The 24,719-nt window shown below is 33.9% G+C and overlaps 1 protein-coding gene across 1 annotated transcript in view; it reads left to right on the forward strand.

The window, feature by feature from the left end:
• Nucleotides 1-24,719, forward strand: part of SYCP2 (synaptonemal complex protein 2) — a 112,755-nt gene that overhangs the window by 77,870 nt on the left and 10,166 nt on the right. Inside the window, 10 exon segments of the mRNA XM_036749896.1 lie at nucleotides 1,483-1,519; nucleotides 4,178-4,251; nucleotides 4,348-4,405; nucleotides 6,035-6,090; nucleotides 6,466-6,523; nucleotides 9,468-9,642; nucleotides 11,250-11,287; nucleotides 16,340-16,519; nucleotides 21,990-22,188; nucleotides 23,720-23,967. Coding sequence (XP_036605791.1) covers nucleotides 1,483-1,519; nucleotides 4,178-4,251; nucleotides 4,348-4,405; nucleotides 6,035-6,090; nucleotides 6,466-6,523; nucleotides 9,468-9,642; nucleotides 11,250-11,287; nucleotides 16,340-16,519; nucleotides 21,990-22,188; nucleotides 23,720-23,967 — 1,123 coding nt within the window.

Raw genomic sequence — 24,719 nt, forward strand, 5'->3', positions numbered from 1 at the left:
TTAGTGTCACCTCTTTAATTCTCCACATTTCTTAAGAGTTTTGGTGTGAAATGATTGATATAGTCTGCTTCCCCAAAGCTTTTGTAGTTGTGGTGAGTTTTTCCTACCCTCGTACATTATTGTGGTATGAATGTGTGATCCTGAATCCCAATAGGATGTGATCTCTGACAGGTTCTATCTTGTTGGAAAAACTTTATGTATGAACGTGACAGGGAAGAAAGTCCACATCAGTTACGAGAATTTTGTGCCTAAGATTTCATGATCCTTAAAAATCCTTCTCATTTGCCTTTGGCAAATTCATTCCCATAAGAATAAACTGAAATTATGGTTAAGGTTTGGCCAATTTGAGGGAGGTAAGACAACTTTATGGGGTTAAATTTGTTGGTTCAGATAACGTTGAATTAATAAAAAACAAGTGCCCTGCTGAGTGAGAATATGAAACATTTAATTAGTAGAAACTTACCAAATTTTCATATATAATATATTATGCCTTCCCTGTTTGAAATCCATATGCTGTTGAGTAATTATTTTCTTTATATCTATCAACCTTTCTTATATTGTTGCCAGATTTGCTTCTTTTTTTAAATTAATTTAGGCTTACCCATATACTTAACTGAACAGTACTGCATTTATCATAGCAGCACAGATATTATATCCATGTAAATATTTAACATTTACTTGTCTGTGTACACTAAATCTAAGCTCCACTACAATGTATGCCCCTTGAGGTTTTTGTCTTTCTTCCTAGTATGTAGCATAGCTCTTGGAACATAGTAAACACCTAACAGAGCAGCTAGGGGCCTGGATAGAGTGCTGGGCCTGGAGTCAGGAAGACTCATCTCCTTGAGTTCAAATCTGGCCACTTACTAGCTGTGTGACTCTAGGCAAGTCAGTTAACCCTGTTTGCCTTAGTTTCCTCATTTGTAAAATGAACTGAAGAAGGAAATGGCAAACCACTGCAGCATTCTTGCCAAGAAAACACCAAAGTGGTTCACAAAGAGTCAAACACTGAAAAATGACTGAAGATACCTACTAAATGATTGTTAGATTGAAAACATAAACACAATGTCTTATTTCAGGTTTTGTTATCATCTATCCAGATCAGAGGAGTTTGTGATATGGTATTTAGCCTTTATTTGGAAAGAATTAGGGACAAGTCACTTGAACTCCTGGTGTCCCCATGCCACTCTCTAAAAGTTTAAGTTGCAGGAACAGAGGAACTTACCTTGGTAGAGATAAGTTCGCTATACCGCTGAAATCATAGGACTGGACCAAAAAGAAAATCTAATTTATCACTAGATTCAGTGGAAGTACTAATAGTCAGCTTACCACACAAATCTAAGAACCAAAGTGTACTATAATTTTGTTGTAATTTCATATAGATAACAGACTTAGCTATATTTCACTTTAACTTTAAGAAAATTTTTATTGATTTTCAAGTTTTTTTTTCAAATTGACAAAAACTCTTTTTCTTTTAAATAGGAAGAATTCAAATAAATCAGGTCTTCTTTTCAGCAAGGTAAGTTTAATTTGGTTATAGAATTGATAGACTATTTTAATATAATTATATTTTTATTAGAAAAATAGTCAAATATAAGATTAATGATTGATTCAAACATTCTATTTTTTAAGTTATTATAGGCCAATGTATAAAAAAGTAAATAACTTAGTAGCTGATGAGATTATGTTCTTAGGATTAACTTATTTTCTATGCTAAAATTTGTGAATTGCACATTCAAGGGAAAATTTTTTACTTTCAAATGTATAAATACAATATATCCTACCTACAAATGTAGGGTACAAGTCATTGTGCCTTTGATAGTATTATAGTATCAGAAAATGCATAATTTTTCTTTCCTGCCCTAAAAGAAGCAGTACAATCATATTGGAAAAAGGAAATTAAATGGAATTAATCCTGTATTTTAAAAGGAGTACTTGTTGACCATAATGTTATATTCAATAAAGAATAGCCAGTGGAAGTGATCACATAAAAGCCAGTGTTCCAGTTATACACACATATGTATATGTTTACAAAAGTAGTTATCATTTAGTTCTTAAAGAACTGCACTTCTCTTATTTCATTTTTACTTAAAACTTCTACTTAATTATACTTTATTTTAGATCTAGTTGAGTATATTTCTAATTGCGAGCCTATTAAAATTTACTTGACTGAATTTTTTGCATATTTTCCGTAGCAAAATTAGCAATTCATATTTTTACAACTCACTTCTTAAAACAATTACAAAATATATTAGTTTAATTCACTGTTTTCCCTCTCCTATATTTAAAGTTTAATACACATGGCCATTACTGACAAAGAAGATCCGCCTTACTCTTTTGGAATTATATAATAAACTATAGTGTAATGGAAGGATGTTTGAATTTATTTATGCCGTTCCTTTGTGAAAGTCTCGTACTTTTTCTGAGTCCATGTTCCTAATCTAGAAAATGTGGATGACAATAGTTGGCCTCCAATTTTGCATGATTGTTGTGAGGATTGAGTCAAACAACATGAAAGTACATTTTAAGTTGTATTTCTTTCCTTTTCAATGTGTAGGAAAGGGAGAGAATCTGGAACTGAAAATAAAATATAATTGACTTAAAATTTTTTAAGGAAATAGTATTATAGTATTATATTGTTGACAATAAAAGCCTATAGAATGTAAGGTATTATTATTTACCATGTCAGAAAAAATGCCACTTATCAGTATGCAATAAAAAGTATAAATTAAGTAAATTAAACTGTATGCTCTAATATGTTTTTAATTAGTACAAAAATATAAGCACTTAAATTGACTGTCAAATAGCAACTTGAAGCATGTTTTATTGAAGTTTGCGTCAACTACTTGAACCATATTTCTTATGTAAATAGAAGCCCAAGAGAGAAAATATATGTGTAAGTTCATTTGGACAGGCCACTTTTGATCAGATATACCAATATAGTCCTTTGAGTAGGTGTTTATCCAACCCTAACCTCTTTTCTGGCCTCCAGACATGCATTTCCAAATGCCTATTGGACTTCCTAATTTATACATCATTTAGACAAACTCAGCATATTCAAAACTGAACTCATTCTCTTTCCTCCCAACATCCCTCTTCCATACTTCCCTATTATTGTCAAGGGTACCACCATTCTTTCTTCCAGTCATAAAGGCTTACCACCTTGTTGTCATCTTTAACTCACTCTCACTCACTCCACATATCTAATCTGTTGTTAGGTCCTGTTGTTTCTACTTTCACATCTTTCATATGCACTCCTTTTTTTCCTTTGACACTGGTACAGGCTCTTATCACTTCAGGCCTGGACTATTGTAATTGTTTTCTGTTTGGTCTTGCCTCAAGTCTCTTCACTACTCCATTCTGTGCTCTATTCAGCCACCTAAGCAATCTTCCTGGAGTGCAGAGCTGACAACATTACCCTCCCTCACCCTCACCCCCAATTTAGTAAACTCCGGTGGCTTCATACTTCTTCCAGGATCAAATATAAAATCCTCTGAATTTTGAAACCTGGTCCTTCCTACCACTCTCTGATCCAGTGATACTGGCTTCCTTACTGTTCCTCACAAAAGAAACTCTCCATCTCCAAACTCCATAAATTTTCACTTGCTGTCCCCAACACCTCTCTCCACTCTACCTTATGGGTTCCTTGGTTTCTTTAGAGTCAGTTCAGAATCTGTCATCTACAAGAACCCTTTTTTAGTCTTTAAGAATACTTTCACTTTACCACTTTTCCATCTTGTTGGTACATAGTTATTTGCATGTTGTTTCCCCTATTGGAATATAAGCTGCCTGAGGGCAGGGGCTTTTTTTGCCTTACTTTATATCCTCAGAACTTGGTTCACTGTCTGGTGCATAGTAAGTATAGTATGTGCTTAATAAATCCTTGTTGATTTAATGTGACTGACAGTGAAGAGGGAAGAGTCTAGGGTAACACCAGGATTGTACCACTGACCGGAGTAATGAAGTTAGAAAGCACAGCCAAATTTAGGAGGAAAGACAATAAGCTAAACTTTTGGATATATCAAAATTGAGTACTATTGGGACATCCAGTGGAGATTTCCTGTAGGTTATTTGAAATGTGGGTCTGGATCTCAAAGGAGAGGCCCAAGTTTGAGTAAGCATGTGATCAATATCATTATCTAGTAATTTTTTAAAAATGTTCTTTTTCTGTATGTAGGAAAAAGTCCCAATTAAAAACTCTAGACAAATGAAGAGGACTACTTCTGTTAATATGACTTCTGAATGTGCTTTGTAAGTAATTTTTTCCTGAATATTTTCTATTTACTGCTTAGAGTGACTATATTAATAGTATTTTCACCATCAACTATTTTTTTCTTATTTCAACAGGAATGATGTTTATAATTTTAACTTGAATGGAGGTGATGACCCTACCATAAGACTTGGTGTAAGATTAATTCAATTTGATTAACCTTTTTTCCCTCGATTCAGTCCACATTAATGAAAATATATTATAGACATTTGAAGTTTGAATAAGACACAGTTCTTGCTCTTATGAAGTTTAGAATTCATTAATGTATAAGTAGGATATAAGTAAGGTATAAGACACAAAGATGCATGTTAAGTGCACTAACAAGATTTAAAACAAAGTAATATGTGAAGCCTGAGAGGGCAAAGTGTTTATTAATTTTTGGATTGTGGAAGGCTTCCTACAGGATGTGATATTTGGCTTGGTCTTTAAAAGATGGGTAGGGATGCAAAAATTGAGGAAGGTAATAGAAGACATTCTGAGCACAGGAAAAAAGTCTGAGCAAACGTAGAGAGGTGGGAAAATACAGGGCAAGTTTAGGGGACAAGTGATAGCTCGGTTTATTTGGAACATACAGTGCATTTGTTGTTATTCAGTTGTGTCTGACTCTTTGTAAACCCATAGACCATACTGTTGCTGGGGTTTTCTTGACAAAGATACTGGAGTGGTTTGCCATTTCCTTCTCCAGCGGATTAAGGCATACAGAGGTTAAGTGACTTACCCAAAAGTCACATAGCTAGTAAGTGTCTAAGGCTGGGTTTGAACTCAGGTCTTCCTGACTCCAGGCCCCGCACTCAATTGGCTGAACTGTCTAGTTGCCCTTAATGCATAGAAGGGGAAAATAAGAGATAAGGTTGGAAAAGTAGGGTGGAATCAGATTGTGGAGGACCTTGAATGGAGCTGCATTATAAGCAATAGGGAGCCACTGAAGAATAACACAAGATTTATATATGCAAAAGATTCATCTACCTGCTTATAATATGAACGATAGATTGAAGGGAGGAAAAGGTGGGTATGAGAAGGCTTGTTAGAAAGCAGTTGGCAATAGAGCCTATACTGACTGAGGTTATAATATGAGGAATAGAGAGAAATATCGCAGACAAAATTAATAGGACTTGGTAACTAATTGGATATGACATGGGAAAGAGAAGAAATGCTCAAGATAATGCTAAAGTAGTCCTAGTTGTCAGAGTAGTCAAGTCAGAAAGAGGAGTAGGCTTAGGCAAAAACAATAAACTCATTTTTTGATATATTGAATTTGAGATTCAGTGAGGATATATAGTGGAGATTACCTGTTGTTTATTTGCGGTATGGGCCAAAATCTCATAAGAGAGGCCTAGACTTTAGATCAGTTATATAGTAATGATAAAATCAGTATAATTATCTCTCTATCATAATAAAACTAGCATATACAAAACTTTTCCTATATTGCTAAGCTGTTTTTCTATATAGTTATCTGATGTTTTTGATATAGGTATATATTAGAAGAGATTATTGATAATCCTGAATTCCTTATTTCATTCTTTAATTTTCTAAGTCTCATTTTAAAGTTGTAATGATATTACTGTTTTTGAAAGTGAATTAATTATACATATTTGTTATTGTATTTTTTATAATAGCAATTACATTTTCACAAATGATTTTATCATGACTTTTCTAACTATATGACTGATTGATAATAATTAGCTCTACATACATTTTAAATTTTTCTTATACCACTTTGGTCTCTGAAATAACTATGTAGTTTACTTCTTTTTCATACTGCAGACAGAGGAATTTCGGACTACTATCAGAGAAACTTCTGTAACTAACTCAAAAAAGTTGTAAGTGTTTTGATTAAATGTGTATTTTAATATGAGCTGTGTAATCAATTACTATTTTTCCCTAAATATATCATTTTGTATTATGTTACTCTGATGACATATACTGCATAAGAACAAATACGCTGCTTTTAAAATGACTCACTTAAATGGTTGTTTTTATAGTAGTTAAATGCAGGAACCAAGTCATCAAATCTTTGAGTCAAAAAAAGGGTTCCAACCTTGATTTTACACCTTGGGAAGTTAAAGTTTTAAGTGATCTACTTGTGATCACATAACAAATTCAGAATAGGCATATTTCCTGGCTTCCTTTTACTCTTCATTGCCTCTGTATAATAAGCATAAATATATTTTTAAATTACCATTTATTTGTTTTAGGTTAGGTTTAAAGAGTCATGATGAAAGTGAAGCTTCTCTGAGAGAGAAAGATAAAAAAGTAAGATTCTTAATCATAATTCTTATAATTCTGTTAAAAGCTTTTTTTTACATTCAGAATTACCAATTTTCTATTCTTAAAAAGGGGGTCATAAAGAAACATAAATTATAGAATATTCAAATATAATTTTTCATGGTTAGCCCTACTTCTTTTGTGACCTTTCTTGTTGTAAGCATTTCAAATTATAGAGATAAGTTTTCTGGATAGTTTTGTTGACTGAAATTTCAGCTTTCTAAGATTTATTTTTGCTTTTGTATTTTATTAAATTTTACCTGTTTTACAGTTAATTGGTAGATCTTCAAAATGAACAATTCATAGAAAAACTTAATAAATCTGTGTGTTTGAATTGAGATATTTAACTACAGGTATCCTTGATGAAAGTATTAAAAGCAAACAGGTTTTTGCAAACAATATTCTTTAGATCACATCTTTACAATCTCACAATTAACTAAAAGTTTTAAAGAATAGAAGATACCATTGTTTCTGTTGCCCATAAAAAATATTTGAGCAGGGTGAGATGCTGCCTTAAAGGCTCTCCTCTAACAAAGTGTCCCTGCACAATCATAGTGCAGCATGCCTGTAACTCCTCTTACTGGAAAGGTGGAAGTTGGTAGATCTTGAGTTCTGAGTTGCAGTAGATTGTTAATCTGTTGTCAGCAGAGGGCAAAGCTCCCACACCCTTCAGTAATGGGAAAGGGCTTTTAAGTAGCCCCAGAACTTCTACCCTGGGCGAGAGGAGACCCAGTGGCAACAAGTGGCAACAATAATAGCAATATAGTGTTTCTGATGAGCAACTTTTAAGATATTTAATTATAAATATCAAGTGAAACATAAAAGAGGGAAACATACTTTCAAAAGGTTCAGTACTATTGAGGCAGGTAGCCAACCAGTGTTTATTAAGGGCCTGCTATATGCTAAGCACTATGCTAAGCAGTGGGGATACAAAGAATGGCAAAAAATATATTGTTCCTGCTCTCAAGAAGATCATATTCTACTGGGGAAGATAACATATAAACAACTATGTGCAAAGAGCATTGATATATAGGATAAATTGGAAATAATTAATAAAGGGAAGGCACTAGCATTATATGGGATCAGAAGGCTACTTATAGAAGGTGGAATGGAGGAAGTCAGGGAAGCCAGAAGACAGAGAAGAGGAGGAGAGAGCATTGTAGGTGTGGGGGACAGCCAGTTTCCTAAGTGAAAATGCTTAAAGATGCGTTGTCTTGTGTAAGGAGCTACCCTCACTGAACTTATACTGGAGAGTAAGTATAAGAAAACTACGTAGGAAGGGGCCAAGTATTAAAGGACTTTAAAATTTAGTTGATTTTATATTTGATTCTGGGGGAAATATAAAGACATTTGATTTTATGGAATGGAGGCGGGTGATATGGTCAGACCTGTACTTTAAGGAAGATAACTCGGGCAGCTGAATAGAGAATGGATTGGAGTAGGGAAGAGACTTGAGGCAAGGAGACCAGCCAGAAAGCTATTAACATAGTCCAGGCCTAAAATGATGAGAGCCTGTACCAGTGGCAAAGGAGAGGAGTGTGTATATGAGATGTAAAGGAAGAAGCAATAAGACCCAGCAACAGATTAGATATGTGGGATAAGACAGTGAGTTAAAGATGACACCAAGGTGGTGAGCCTTTATGACTGGGAGGATGATGGTACCCTTGAAAATAATAGGAAAGTTTGGAAAAGGGGGGGATTTGGGGAGAAAAGAGAATGAGTTCATTTTTGAACATGTTGAGTTTAAAGTGTCTAAAGGACATTTAATTTGAGAAGTCTAATAGGCATTTGGTGATGCAAGTCTGGAGGTCAGGAGAGATGAAAGCTACATAAGTAGATTTTAGAATCATGAGTGTAGAGATAGTAATTGAACCCATCAGAGCTGATAAGATCCCCAAGTGTAATAGTATAGAGGGAGAAGGAAAGAAGGCCCAAGATGAGGATGTTCAGCATGGAGCTCAAATGAAAAATGAATTCCCTATTTATGGGGAAGTCCTCCAGAGGTTCTTGTGTCTAACATTTTGCTAATTGCACCAAACCCCAGGATTTTACAAAGTCTCCTAAGTGAACTCTTTTATCACTTAAAAGATTTTGACCTAACTATCCATGTAGGAAAAACTGAGTGAGTGAAAAATGTCTCTTGCTCACACACCATGGCATATAGTTGTATGAACAGCCTATAGAGAAGTTGTTACATACATTTACCTTGGAGAGACAATACAAAAGAATACTGTTGGGATCTGGGATTGAATGGAAATAAGAGAGCAGGCTAGATTGATTTTGCTTACATCATATAAGTTTCTATACTACTGTTCTTTCAGTGATGCTATATGGCAGCAAATTCAAAGAATTAAAGTTTCAAATCATCTAGAGGGCAGTGGAGAGAGACATGATGGGCATAAGTTGGCTGTAGCCTATTAGTATTCAAGAACTGTGCTAGAGAATCTGCATAAAATATGTTATGAAGGAAATGTGTGACCAGAACAGGAGGTGGGCCAATCATGTATACGTAGTAAGAGTAAGGTAAACTGATGAGACTGTCTCATTTGGTAACCACACAATTTCCAGGAATATAGAGAAGGACCTCCAGTATATTGGGTGGGCCCCTTATAGAAGACATAGATAATTGGTACATCAAATGAGGTATAATTATAATCTACACTGTTGGAGGAGTACTCATATTGATGGGTTGACAGATACACCAAAACATCAAAGTTACTAATTCAGCTAGTTAGTTTAGTCCTAAGTCAGTTAGATACACATGCAAACTTATCAATGAAATTATCCAGTGCTTTACTAAATAGTGAGAACTGTTTTACCAATGTATATTTCAAAGTGTAGTTCTGTTCATTAAGTTATACTACATTCAGTGCTTACTTCTTAATATGGTCCATGCAAAATAATTATTTATTATAAACATTCTTTTTTTTAGACTAGAACAAATCACAAGAAGAAGCACCTCTTTAGTGATACAGACACAGATCATAGAGGTGATGACAGCAAGACTGATATTAGCTGGCTAAGAGAATCAAACAAAAAAACCAAACCTCAACTGGTAGATTATAGCAGAAATAAAAAAATGAAGAAACCTAAAAATAGGAAATCAAGTAAGAAATTACTTATTTGAGAAAGTATCTAGTTTTTTCATTATATGTTATTTTATTACCTAAGACTTATTTTATCTAAGGTATTTGAGAAATGTAGATTTTCCAAATGTTGCTTTTTATTTTATTTCATGCCGTGGTGTATTATGAGAGGCAGTACCCCATTGTAGATAGCCTTGGAATTAGAACCTAAGGTTAAGTCTAGACTGATACAAACTTACTGTGTGATCCTGTCAAGTAACCTAATTTCTCAATGCCTCTAGGCAACTTTTAAATCTATAAGTTTCAGAACAGTTGCTTATCTGCATTGTAGAAGTTTCCTCACCAGAAACTTTCTAGGATAAGCTATTAAAACTTAAAACTGCAATTAGATTTTTGGAATACCCAGTATAGCAGTTTTCATCTTTTCTTTCTTTTGTGTTTTTAAACATCCTTTACAATCTCATTGTTTGATTTAAATTCCCATTACTAAGCCACTTACTTGATTGGATTTTAATTTTTTTTTTGGCTTCTGGGAAGTTATATGAAGGATGATACGTCCTATATTGCAGGACTCATCTGCCCTCCCCCTACATAAATGCTGTCATTCAGAATCTCTTTTCAAGTGTGTACTGGTACAGAAATAGATTATGAGAACATACACAGAATTAGAGCCATAACACAGCAACTCTTCTACCCTTTAGAAAAGGGGTCTGTTTATGGATAGATTTTATCAAGGGGTCTGTGGACATGAATGGGAAAAATTACATCTTTTTTCTGTCCTCTCTAACTGAAATTTAACATTTCCTTCAATTATTTAAAAACATTCTGAAAAGCAAAAGGGGGTCCATGACACACAAAAAAGGTTAAGAACTCCTGTTTTAGGATAACTTTGAGAACAAAGCATATAAAAAGACATTTTGAAATGTATTAATGATCACTTAATTCCATGGTTAATATTAAAGCCTTTGTTCTAATTTGGTTTTCCAAATGCATGTCCATTGGTTGAGACAGTGCTATAAAAAAGCTGTATATGATGCTCCTAGTTTTACTTACTTCAAGGATCTCTAATTGCAGATCCTTTAGCTGCTTGAATTAAATATTAAATACCTAATATTAGTTCAAGTTCCTTAAAACATTTCAACAAGGTGGTTTATTGCAGAGAGTATGCTTTTTACAAGCCTTAAAGAATCAAATAAATGTGAGTTGTTATTATTGTGAAGTGTGGCTAATTCATACCTTAAGGTATGGTATTCATGAATTACTGTCATTGAAAAAATTAATGTATTTATTTTGATTTGGTTTGACATTATTTGGAACCATAGTCACATCTATATTATGATGAAACATCAGAGTAGAGCATTTAAGAGTAAAGAGAATAAAGTAATAATTTGGGGGTGCCTACATTGCCAATCTCATGAGACCTATATTATCAATATTTTTAAAAACTTTCCTATAGCCACTTTAAAAATTTTAATTTGAATATTTGAAAAAGGATTTCTAAATATCAAGATGTGTTCTTATTATTTGAATTTATAGATGATAAAATCTAGTTGATTTTTGACTCATTAAAATGTTAAATGAAATAACTGGTACAAATTTTAACTACAGAAAATTTTACTCATTTTCAGGTCCATCAATAGAAGTGAAACGACCAAAATCTAAGAAGGTAAAACTGTATTGCTAAATTACATGCTTTTAATGTCGCATTTTTCTCACATGCCTTCCAACATTTCTCATTTTCCTTTTCTGTCCTATCAGCCAATCTAACAGGTATGAGATAGTACCTCAGAATCATTTTAATTTCCATTTATCCAATCAGTAGTTAGTTACAGCATTGATTACATCATCTGAAAACTTCATATCTTTTGATCATTTATCATTTGGAGAATGGCTCTTATTTTTATAAATTTCACTCAGTTCTCTGTATGTTTGAGAAATGAGGCCTTTATTGGCAAAATTTACTTCAATTTTTTTTCCTATTTTTTCATTCTTTTGAATTTGTTGTATTGTTTCTTGATTTCTAATGAAGTCATTAGCTTCTATTTGCTCCATTCTAACTTTTAAGGAATTATTTTTTTCTATTTAAAAATTTATTTAGTATTTTATTTTTCCCCAGTTACATGTAAAAATAATCTTTAACATTCATTTTTAAAACTTTGAGTTCCAAATTCTCTGCCTCCCTCCCCCACCACTCTGAAAGCCCCACTGAGAAGGCAAGCAATTTGATACCGATTATACATGTGTAGCCATGCAAAACACTTCCATAATAGTCATGTTGTGAAAGAAAACATAGACAAAAAAAACAACCTCAAGAAAAATAAAGTTTAAAAAAAGTATGCTTCCCTCTGCATTCAGACACCATTAGTTCTTTGTCTGGGGATGGATAGCATTTTTCATCGTAAGTCCTTCAGAGCTGTCTTGGGTTGTTGTATTGCTGAGAATAGCTAGGTCATTCAATCTGATCGTCCTGCAATATTGCCCTTACTTTGTACACAGTACATTTCACTTTGCATCAGCTCATATAAGTCTTTCCAGGTTTCTTTGAGAGCATCCTGCTCATCATTTCCTATAGTACAATAGTATTCCATCATAATCACATGCTACAATTTGTTTAGTCATTCCCCAATTGATGGACATCCCCTCAATTTCTAATTCTTTGCCCCCGCAAAAGAGCTGCTATAAATATTTTTATATATAGGTCGTTTTCCTTTTTTTAATCTCTTTTGGGATACAGACCTAGTAGTGGTACTGCTAGCTCAAACGGTATCCATGGTTTTATGGCCCTTTTTAAATTTTTGCTCTGTGGAATGGTTGAATCAGTTCACAACTCCATTAACAGTGCATTAATGTCTCATTTTTCCTACATCCACTCCAACATTTCTCATTTTCTTTTTCTGTCCTATTAGCCAATCAAATTAGTATAAGGTAGTACCTTAGAATTGTTTTAATTTGCATTTCTCTAATCAGTAGTGAATTAGAGTGTTTCCATATGGCTATAGATAGCTTGGATTACTTCATCTGAAAACTGATCATATCTTTTGATCATTTACCAACTGGGTAATGGCTCTCATTTCTATAGATTTGATTCAGTTCTCTACATGTTTTAGAAATGAGGCCTTTATCAGAGAAACTTGCTTCAAAATTTTTTTCCTGATTCCTGTTGCTAACTGTATTTCCCTCTATCCTATTCTCCCCCTGTTCATTCTATTCTCTCTCTTCTTTCTCCCTGCCCCTCCATGAAAGTGTTTTGCTTCTGACTACCCCTCTCCCCAAATCTGCCCTGCCTTCTATCACCACACCTCTTATCTTATTCCCTTCCCCCCTACTTTCCTGTGGGGTAAGATAAACGGTATTCCCTCTTTGAGCCAATTCTGATGAGAGTAACGTTCACTCATACCCCCTTACCTCTCCCCTCCCCTCCACTGTAAAAGCTTTTTCTTGCCTCTTTTGTGTGAGATAATTTACCCCATTCTACCTCTCCCTTTCTCTTTCTCCCAGTACATTCCTCCCTCACCCTTAATTTTTTTAGATATAATCCCTTCATATTCAACTCACACCTGTGCCCTCTGTCTATATATACTCCTTCTAACTCCCCTAATAATGATAAAGGTCTTATGAGTTATAAATATCATCCTTCCATATAATAATGTAAACAGTTTAACCTATTAAGTCCCTTATGATTTCCCTTTCCTGTTTACCTTTTTAATGCTTTTCTTGGGTCTTGTATTTGAAAGTCAAATTTTCTATTCAGCTCTTGTCTTTTCTCAAGAGTACTTGAAATTCTTCTATCTTATGGAATGCCTATCTTTTCTCTCTCATGGATTATACTTAGTTTTGCTGGGTAGGTGATTCTTGGTTGTAATGCTAGCTCCTTTGCCCTCCAGAACATCATATTCCAAGCCCTCTAATCCTTTAACGCAGAAGCTGCTAAATCTTGTGTTATCCTGTTTATGGGTCCACAATGCTTGAATTGTTTATTTCTGGCTGCTTGCAATATTTTCTCCTTGACCTGGGAGTTCTGGAATTTGGCTATACTATTCTTGACAGTTTTCATTGTGGGATCTGTTTCAGAAGGTAATCATTGGATTCTTTCCATTTCTATTTTACCTTCTAGTTCTAGAATATGAGGATAGTTTTTTGAAAGATGATGTCTAGGTTCATTTTTTGATCATGGATCTCAGGTAGTCCAACAGTTTTTAAATTATCTCTCCTGGATCTATTTTCCAGGTCAGTTGTTTTTCCGATGAAATATTTCACATTGTCAACTATTTTTTCATTCTTTTGATATTGTTTGATTGTTTCTTCATGTCTCATAAAGTCATTAGCTTCCATTTTCTCCATTCTAATTTTTAAGAAATTATTTTCTTCAGTGAGCTTTTGGACCTCCCTTTCCATTTAGCCAATTATGCTTTTTAAGACATTGTTCTTCTCATTGGCTTTTTGGACATCTTTTACCATTTGGTCTAGTCTGTTTTTTGAGGTGTTATTTTCTTCAGTGCTTTTGGTGCCTCCTTTACCAAGCTGTTGATTCATTTTTCATGATTTTTTTTTGCATTGCTCTGATTTCTCCTCCCAGTTTTTCAACTGCTTCTCTTAATTGATTTGCAAAATCCTTTTTGGGCTCTTCCATGCTGGCCTGAGGCCAATGCATATTTTTCTTGGAGGGTTTGGATGTAGGAGCTTTGACTCTGTTGTCTTCTTCTGAGGATGTTTTTTGATCTTCCTTGTCACCACAGTAAGTTTCTGTGGTTAGAGTTTCTTTCCATCATTTGCTCGTTTCCCCAGCCTATTACTTGACATTTTAACTCTTTGTTAAGGTAGAGCTCTGCTTCCAGGATGGAGGGTGCACTGTCCCAAGCTTTGGGGGTTTTGTGCAGCTGTTTTCAGAGGTACTTCTAGGGACCTGTAAGTTTTTAGTTCTTCCAAGGTGGTATGATCTAAGGAGAGGTGCTTACTCTTCTCCTGGACTGTGCTCTGCTTTGTGAGTGGCCACAAGCACTCTTTTCTTCCCTGGAACTGAGGAGGGTCCCTATTCCACTGTGGCCACAGGCACTGCTGTGCTAGAGCTCCTCCCTGCCCCTGGACTGCCACCCAGCATTGTGACCCAGATCCAAGTATGGGCAAAGCAACAGAGTCCTGCCTCAGTGCTAGCAAAGTGACCACTACAGTCTCCTTCTGACCAGTTGTTTAATCCCTTTACCATCTGTTGGTTGAGAGCTCTGAAAGTAGCCACTGCTGCTGCTGATTCAGTGTCTCCCAAGGCATGTTCCTAGCTTTCTGGAGCTAGGGCTGTGCTGGGCAGCCTATGCTGGATTGTGCTCCACTCTCACCCATGGGTGACAGATCTTTCCTGCTGAAAGCTGTCTTTGGCGTCTGTGGGCTGAAAGATCAGGAAACCACCACTGCTGCCACTGATTCAGTCTCCCCAAGGCCTGCCCCCAGTTTGCTGAGGCCCTGTCTATGCTGGTGCAGCCTGTGCTGGATTGTCTGTGCTGGACTACCCTCCTCCCTCACCCTAGAACAACAGACCTTTTATGCTGACCTTCTAAGTTGTCTTTAGCTGGAAAATTGTTTCACTCTGTCTTTTTATGGGTTCTGCCACTCTAAAATTTGGTTAGAGTCATTACTTAAAGGTATTTGGAAGGGTTGGGGGGAAAGCTCAGGCAAGTCCCATGCTTTTATATCAACGAAAGGTATTATATGACTTCTCTGAACTCTTAACCACATTATCCCTTCCAGTTGCGTATCTTCAGTGATTCCTTCTGTCTTTTGCTCACTCTGACTTCCCCTTTAATTGTGTGAGCTTTACTATTTGAGCTTTGCTATCAAGCACTATTATTACCATATTTCACTGCATAATCATTGCACCCTGTTTTTTCAGCCTATAAATTGGTTTATAACCTTTCATAGCGTAATTGTTGCAATGTATAATTCTGCTCGTCATGCCACTTAAAAGGTAAACAGAACAGCAATGTATTCATCAGTGGCATATGGATACACATTAGTCTCTAGAACATCGCAAGCCACAAGCCTAGAATTCTCAGCACAGAGTATGTTTCTGTGTCAGTATATTTCTGAAACCTGACTTGCATGGTTTGTTTAGAGTACTGCAGTACTAACGGTACTGTCACTCAACCCAATGAAGAGCCATAAGTACCAGGGGAGCAGGCAGGCAGGTATGGTAAAGCTTGCATCTTCCCATGCTAGCTAAACTGTACAGTTCATCTCCCAGTGATACAGTTTAATAATGAATGGTTTTTAAGTAATACTGACACATTTTTTAAAAAAAGCTTTACATAATGGTCGCACTCCACTTTTTTGCAAAAATATTTGGCATAAAATCTGCCGATTATGCAGTGAAATGCAGTATTGATGCATTTTATTTTCTCTACTTTCATAAGCTATTGAATTTTGTTTATAAACTCTCTTAGTTGTGATTTAAGGGCATTTTAAAGGTAATAAAGGATATAGTTAATTGAAATAGAATTATCAGTTATTTGGTGACCATGGTAACAAAAGCCTAGCAAATGGGACAAGATCGAGAATTTAGACTTTATAGTTGCATGTGCAGGTATATAGTTTGTTTCTAGATGTTAACACATCTATACAGCTGTATAAATATTACGTGTCTTGCTAAAAGGCTAATTTTTCTAACAAAAATGTTAAACATAGAATTTTATCTCATTATGATCTACTAATATTAATTAATTTATCCCAGACTCATAATACAGATTCCACCAAAAAGGTAGATGAAAGAATCACAGAAGCAACAAGACTCCAACGTCCTCGAAGAGCAGGATTAGTAAAAAAAAATTATAAAGATTTCTCAAATTCAGAATCAGAAAGTGAACAAGAATCTTCACCAAGTTCCCTCAGTAAAGAGAAATTACTAGTTCAGGTAAATAGTTTCGAATTAAAATCATTATATATTTTTACAAATGTTTAAAAATAACTGAGTCTCGTAATTTCTTTTGTTAAAGCTATTCCCTTCAGAGAAGAACACTTAAGTAGAATAACTAAAAGTTTACCAAAAGTACCTCTATAACATTAATTTATAAATTACCTGCCATTAATTATATTTTAAAAAGGAATGTTTTATGTGCTAGTTAAGTACAACTAATGATTTGTTTATAGATTCTATGGCTTTAAATACTTTATCCTCCAGATTAGTAGCTCCCAAACTGGGACATTCAGGACACATGATTTATAAGAATGTTATTGATTGTACTTTCAAAGCAAACATTTAATTCAGTCTTTTAGCAAATACATATTAAGCAACTGATTACATACCCTGGACACTGTTCTGTATTCCAGGGGGAAGGAGGGAGAAAAAGCATAAGTAATGTAATGATTCTTGCCATTAGAATGTGTACAATTAGCTGGGGAGACTAATACAGATAAAACACTAATGAATATTGCTGGGCAATATACTACATTTTGTATACATACACACTATACATATATATGTATGTGTATGTATATATGTGTGTGTGTGTGTGTGTGTGTGTGTGTGTATGTATGTGCCTATACTTGAGTCCTTAAAGGATCTATGATGGTTAAATATGAGTATGGATACTACTTCACTCCACTGTTGTAGATTGCCACCCCTTTACAATCTAGGAGATAGTCTTCAAGAGTTGTGATAAAAAATTCTTCACTATGTAACTAGCATTGAGATATGTGAAATATATTATAAATACTATAAAAAATTCAAAGGACATTTAAGCCAGAGCTTATATGATACAGGAACTCTTCCCATAAGACTTTTGGGGGTGGAGGGGATTTCACAATGACCCTATTACATAGAGAAAGAAAAGGTAGGCAATCTTTCTAGATTTAAGCAAGTCACTGAAGTAGAAATGCACATAGTATACAAAAATAGGCCATAGAAAGGGGCTTCTTTCTAAAATTACTTGAAAAGATGTATGAACCTTTATTCCTTCTCCAAGATACTTTTAATAAAAATATCAAACCTTAATAAAAGTATGTAACCTCTTCCCCAGATGTTAAGTATTGCAAGATATTTCCCTTCAGTAAGATAATATATGGATGTTTAATTGTGTTGTGGAGGTGAGCTTGGGTTCTTAAAAGTTCTGCTAGTAGAGTATAAGCTCTGGGAGATCCCTCCTATTAAGCTGTAAAGGCTTTGAGTGTGGACCTCATGATGGGTATGTGTATACCTGTTATCTAAGGACCATCAAATTCAGAGAAGCTCATCACAAAGTTGAATATAAAATGATAAATTTTTCAGCCACAGCAACTCCGAAAGACCATCAAAACTATGTAGAGGGTTTGTGGTCTTCATTATACCCATACCTTTGAAATTATATATTCTTGAAGTAAGAAGTATCTTTCATTTAACCTATAACCAATAATTACGGAGAATTGCTTTGTTTTTTAAGCTTCAAAACAAAACCTTTGACAATAAGCAATTACTAGTTTACTAGTTGAGCTTGATACTATGCCAAGTAAGCTATAAAGAGAACTATATAGTTCATGCTCTCTAGGACTTAGCACTCTGAAGCAATGATTTATGCCTCTACCTTTTTTCCTTTGCATTTTCAATCCAAGTAAAATGAATATTCATTTTTTGAAAAATATCATCAAACATATTTTCTGTTATTGGGTCAGTTGCAACAGAACAACGTTTGTAAAAAAATAATCTAAGTCAGACATTCTCAATATTCTCCTACATTCAGAGCCATTATTGATCCATTATGGGGTTCACTAATAGGCTGTGCAAGTTTGAATAAAGCTCATTCCTGCTTGTCCATTTAGAATTCAGATATCAAGATTTATTTTTTGTATTTATTTTGACTTAATCTGTTCCTCTAAGTAATCTATCTAAGCTGAGCAAAGGAAAAGTCAACCTAAAAAAATGAAGTCCTTAACATGTAGCACTATGGTCCAGCAAAACAAATTCCCACATTGGTTTCAAGCATCTATCTTATAGGGTTTTTTCCTTCCTATTTTTAATATATAAAAGTGATAACTTGACCAACCATCATTTATTAAGCACCCAGAGATGTTTTGCTTTTTGTCGAATGCATTTTTATTGGTGCCTTTTTTTATATCACCAAAATTTCCCCCAGAAGCCCTCCCCTTTTTCCTCTCAGAGAGCTGTCTCATATAACAAATAATAATTTAAAAGATTTTTAAAAAGAGGAAAAATCACCAAAGCTGTGCAATACCTTAAAAAAAAGTCTGGGTTTCTGTGCAGTGTTCAACACTAGTGGACCTCCCACCTATGCAAAGGAGTTTGTTTCTTCTCATATCTCTCCTTTGAAATCATGACAATCTTTGTAATTTCATGCATTCACTTTTGATTTTTTTAATGGTTCTTTCATTATTGTAGGCATTATGTTTTATTGTTTTCTTGGCTTGGCTTACTTCACTCTGCAGCAGCTAATGAAGATCTTTTACTTGACACTGAGCACCATTGACTAGACTCTGTTCCCATTGTCTACCAACCTTTCTTTCTGTCACTTTATGCTGACCTGGGCTGAAAAAATGACTCAATGATTTTTAAAAACATTATCTCATAATGGTACGTGTTCTATATTTTTGTGAAGGAATTGTGAGGGTGACTTCAGTTGTTCTTCCTATTGCTTTACTATCTTTAATCCTTTGCCTTTTCACTTTTTTGGAAGTCAAAACTACTTAAATTTTCCTCTTTCCTTTTCCTTACTATTTTGTAAATAAGATTTATGTTCAAAACTGTAGTTCCCCTTGGCTGCCATGTCTCTTCATTTGGCAAGAGGGTTGGGGAAAAAGGGAAGGGAAGCAACATTCATTACGTTCCTACTGTTTGCCTGTACTAAGCCTTACAGATACCTCATTTGATCCTCTCAACATCTCAGTGAGATAGATGCTATTATAATCTCCATTTTACAATTGAGGAAACTTAACACAGACAGAGATTAATGACTCACACAGATAGTAAGTGTTTGAGGCCTGACATGAACTCAGATCTTCCTGACTCGAGGCCCAGTGCTCCAGCCACCTCAGCTGCCTCTAAGGAGATAAAATGGTTGCTCTTTTTTGGCCTCCTATTGAAATTATTTACATCAGTTAAACTTACATACGATTGGTAGCAGTCAAAATTAACAGATTTCCCTTTATCTGTTTTTAAGATTCAACAGTTTATTTAAATAATTTAGGTTGGAGCTATTATGATTGCATGTAGTATCTTTTCATCTTTTTCTGATTTGTTTTCAACTGGCCTTTATTCTGGCTAATTGAATCTATAAACTTATAGCTAATTCAGAAATGGGCCCTATGTCAATAAGACTAATTGTTTCTTAATTGTCAAAATACCATCTTTTTCATATTTGGTAATGTTATTCATAGTTCACTATATCCAGTAACTATTGACTCTCTCTTCTTGAAAAAACATCCTGAATACAAGTTATGAAGCTTGATACTTGAGCTTTTACCTTCTCCAGTTTCTTGGCACTGAATCATATTTTATGATATCTTTCACCGTTCTTCTCTGTTGAAAGTTGTTGCATTGAACTTATTAGATTTGGATGATCTTGTTAAGTCCATATATAATTTTTCTATTTCTTCATTCTTTATAAGAAATGTTGGTGCATAAACTGCAATTGATGATTTTTTTATTAATGCTTATCATGAGTACTATGAGATGAGATGAGAAAATGCCCTATGAAATCATGTTTCTAATTGCTTTTTAGTTTTCAACAAAACTAACTCAACCAACTTCTTTGTGTGTTTCTCACTTGAAAATCTGAGTCATCCTGCCATTTTGCTCACTGAAATTTCTTTATTTTATGGGCTTCCAAACTAGAAGCAAGATTAAATATAACCTAGTCTAACTCCTTAATTTCAAAGATAAGGGCACTGATGGCTTAAAGTCTGGCAAGAAGAAATCATCAGAGCTAGGATTAGATCCCATGATCTATGACCCCAAATCCATTACTTTCCATTATTCCATCCTATGGTTTCTAATTTCATTAATACTAAAATTGATGTTTTTCAGTACTTTCTGTGGTATTGGCTGTTCATTAATCGTTGGATGTAAGCCTCACCTCTAGAATCTTAATATCTAATATTGGCTTCCCTGCTACCATTATTGTGGATGCAGAAGGAGAACACACAGGATTGAGGGCCAAGTTGTGTTTTTTTTCTTTCGTTCAGTTGCATGAGAATAGAAGCATTAAACCACCACATGAAAGAACGGTAAAATCTTTACTACATCGTTTACTAATTGAATGTCATTTGGTGTTCTTTGTCCAAATTTTGGCAGGTATGGAATAGGAGAGATTGAGCTATTTTGTAAACAACATAAAAAAGCCTATTGGAAAGAAAAGGATTTTTCTGGTTATTAGTAATCCTATAGAGAATTGATAGCAGTGGGTAATACTGGATAGAGAGCTGGTTTTGAAAATAGGAAGATCTCTGCCTCTGACAGATATTGGAAGTATAGATAATTTAATCTGTCAGTGCTGTAGACAATTTTTTGATACTAGTTTCAGAGAAAGTACTTTTATTTTTTGGTTTTTATTGGTAGAGGGAGTTTTCAAACCTCTTTATTTTTAACATTGAAATCACAGGTCCAGAACCTATTAGGGAATAGAGACTCTTAGAGACAAGAGCATCATTAAATTTCCTCGATCCCATATCTCTTCTTGAGATTAACTCTTAAGTGATAAGTAAGTTTAAATTATTTTGGAAAGAATGACTTTTTATTGTCAGTGATTTTGAAAATTGTTAAAGTTTTTTCAGTTTTTTTCCTTTTTTTGCATTGTTGAAGGGAAGGTCAACATCATTGAGATTGGGAATCCATTGGAATATGATTATATTCTATTCGTTATGCTTCCTATTTGAAACTATAAATGACAAACAGATCATTTGGTTCCTTAGTTGACTGGCAAATATGGTTTTTATAATATTTATTTCAAAGTCTGTAACATTGATGAGTAGGTTTACTGATCTTATTATTTATAGGATTAAAGAATGTGAGGCCTAGAAAAATAAAAATGGATCCAGAGTTGCCATTAGTTAAACAAAATTTTGGGATCACTATTTTAAATAAATAAACTTCTATATTAACCTTTATGTGAGGTTCCTTATATTCAAATGGCATTGATGTTTGAAGGGAAGTTGAAAAAAAGAGGTAGCACATTTGTTCTGTTCAAATACAGAAAACCGTTAAGGTATGGATATCAGCTCTAGGACTTATATTTCATTACAATCCCCTACAGTATGGTATAGCTCATAATTTGGCATTAAATAATTGATTTTAATAAAATTAAGTATATTCTGTTCATTGTGTGTTCAAGCATGTAATTATTCATACCAGTAAAGCATTTCAAAATATAATTTAGTGGTTGCTTTTGTTTTTTTAGGTTACAAATACACATAACAAAAGTGAAACCATGAAGCAATTGAAAAAAGGCCCAAATGCTATTTCTACTGAAGGAGAAGAGGAAATATCAAAAGAAGGGAAAAAATCATCTAAAGGAAAAGATTGTACAAGAGAAAAAAGACTTGACTCATCTCCAATTCCCTTATCTGGAAGCCCAGCATCTATAGAAGTGATGAGATGTCAGTGTCATTTTTCTTTTCTTTTTGTAGAACTTCTGGCTCAAGTTATCTCTAATTTTCTCCTGTGACCTACAATTAAGCTAATGAAAAATTCATTGAAAGGTTTCTCTGTTATATGTAGAAAAATCATTTTCATATTTGAGTGTCATATTAGGATTAATTTTTACAACGTATAGTCATGGTGAAATTTTACTTTGATATTAGTAAAAAGGTTTAATTAAGATATTTAGAGGGACCTCATCAGAATGGGTACTTCCGTCTCTGCTTCATGTCATAATTCCATACTTTCTTACTCTTATTCTTTGTCTATTCCTTTCTAGAAATGCTCCTTCGAGGATATACCCAATATTCTGAAGGCGTTCATCTAATTCTTTTAATATTTCTTAGACATTGATACGTTCTTCAGACTTTCTATATGCTCTCCTTCATTTGCATTTCTGACTTACCTCCTTTTCCTGTTAGGTGTTTTTCATCACATCTTTTAACTCTGCTTCTCAAATGCAAATCCTTACTGTTAAAATGCTATATAGCCGACTTAAACCTACCTTGAGCCTTAAGCTACAGCATTAAAATGACAACTAAAGCTATGGTAGCAATTATAATAGCTAGCATTTATATAGTTCTTTAAGACTAGCAAAGTTCTTACTTGTATTATCTCATTTGATTATCACAACAACCCTGTAAGATAGGTGTTAATATTAATTCCATTTTACAGATAAGAATCTGAGAGAGGTTAAGTGATTTTCCATGTCACATATCTACAAAGTGTCTGGGGTGGGATTCAAACTCAAATTTTAAGTTCAGGACTCAGCCTACTATGCTACCTAGCTATCTTGCTAATAGAAAAAAAGATCAAATTATAAAATTATATTTTATCCATAATGAAAATGTGAAAATATTTTCTGATGGGTTTGTGGCTCAAAGTTTTTCTTTATAGAATAAAGTAAATTGTAAGAAATTCTTGTTTTGACTTTTATCAGTTAAATCACCACAGTGAAGTAGAATACACATAAAAGCCTGAAAGAATTTGTTATCATTATTGTGTGAAAAAAATCAATTAAAACATACTTGCTTTTATGCAAAAGTCATTTAATTATAGACATGCCATGTTCTTATAGAATTTTGGAGTTCACGTTTAATTACTAATAAGGAAACCTTATTTATGAGAACAACTTCAATGAGAACAGCATATCTGAGATTATTTCAAACAGTTCTAAAGATTATTTTAAATGGATTATATTTTATTAATTTCATAATAAAAACTAGACATTTAAAGTTAATACTGTTAACTTAATTATTCTGTCACTAGTGTAGCTAGGCCTTTATCCTACAACATCTGCCTTACTATCATCATACTTTATAGATATAAAGCTTGTTGAGATTATATCATGTACACAAATATGTATGTATGTATGAACGTATGTATGTACTGCTGATTGAAATGTTTTTCACATGTTTTAGCTATTTTAAAAAATTTAAACAAGTAGTGATTAATTTGATAATTCCAGTTTTTGCTTATCCTATATTATAGGTTCAGAGAAAACAATTGAAAGAGAATTTCCTCAAGATTATATTCCTTCAATAAAGTCATCATCCCCTTTTTCACAATGTTCAACACCTGAAAAAAGAGAATCTTTAAACAGTGTGCATGGCATCTCAGGCTATAGTTTCTACACTACAAACATGAAAATTCAAAGCAAATGTTTAATAGAATCTCCTGAAAATATTAACAAAAACTTGATGTGTGCAAATAAACATTTCTCAAGTCCTTTGTCTTTGGTAAGAATTTCTTCATTTGTTAAAAAATATCTGAATAAACTAATATCTTACCTGCAATAGTTTATTTTCCTTTCTTCAAGACTTTTTTTAAAGTAACAATAAAATTGAAATAAGCAGAGATTAATGAAAGTAAATGGAAACACTCAAAGGAGAAAGTGTCCTTCATTCCTTTTTTAGAGAATGGTCTTTAAAATTATATCTGCCATATTCTCTTCCTTATAAAACTGTTGGCTTGCAAGTTTTTTCCTTCCTCTTCTCTCCCTCCTTCCCTCCCTCCCTTCCTTCCTTCCTTCCCCTCTCCTCTTCTTTCTTCCTCTCTCCTCTCCTTCCTTTCTCTCTCCTCTCTTTTCCCTTCCTCTGCTTTTTTTTTCTTTTCCTTCTCTTCTCTGGAAAAAGAGATGTTGGTTAGCAGAGACATAAACATATTTAAGCAGTATATATTCTATGGAATGATAAATTTCCTAAATTGAACTCAATATCTGTAGGTAGGCAGTTCAAGCAATGTAAACATAGCTTGAATGACAAGAAAAAAAGCAGAAAGACCTTTATGGGTGGTAAATTAATTTTTATGGCTACTATAGTACCATATTGTACATTTCTGTTTCAGTTTTCTAAAGGCTGTACAGAAAGGATTTCTGTAACTCAAAAGGTTGTAATTTAATTCTATCAGTGTGCAGCTTATTTGCTTACAGAATATGTTTTAATATGAATGATTTAAGGATAGAATTACATAAGCAATTGATTATGTATAG

The sequence above is a fragment of the Trichosurus vulpecula genome, chromosome 3 (genome assembly GCF_011100635.1).
Source record: "Trichosurus vulpecula isolate mTriVul1 chromosome 3, mTriVul1.pri, whole genome shotgun sequence".
NCBI lineage: Eukaryota > Metazoa > Chordata > Mammalia > Diprotodontia > Phalangeridae > Trichosurus > Trichosurus vulpecula.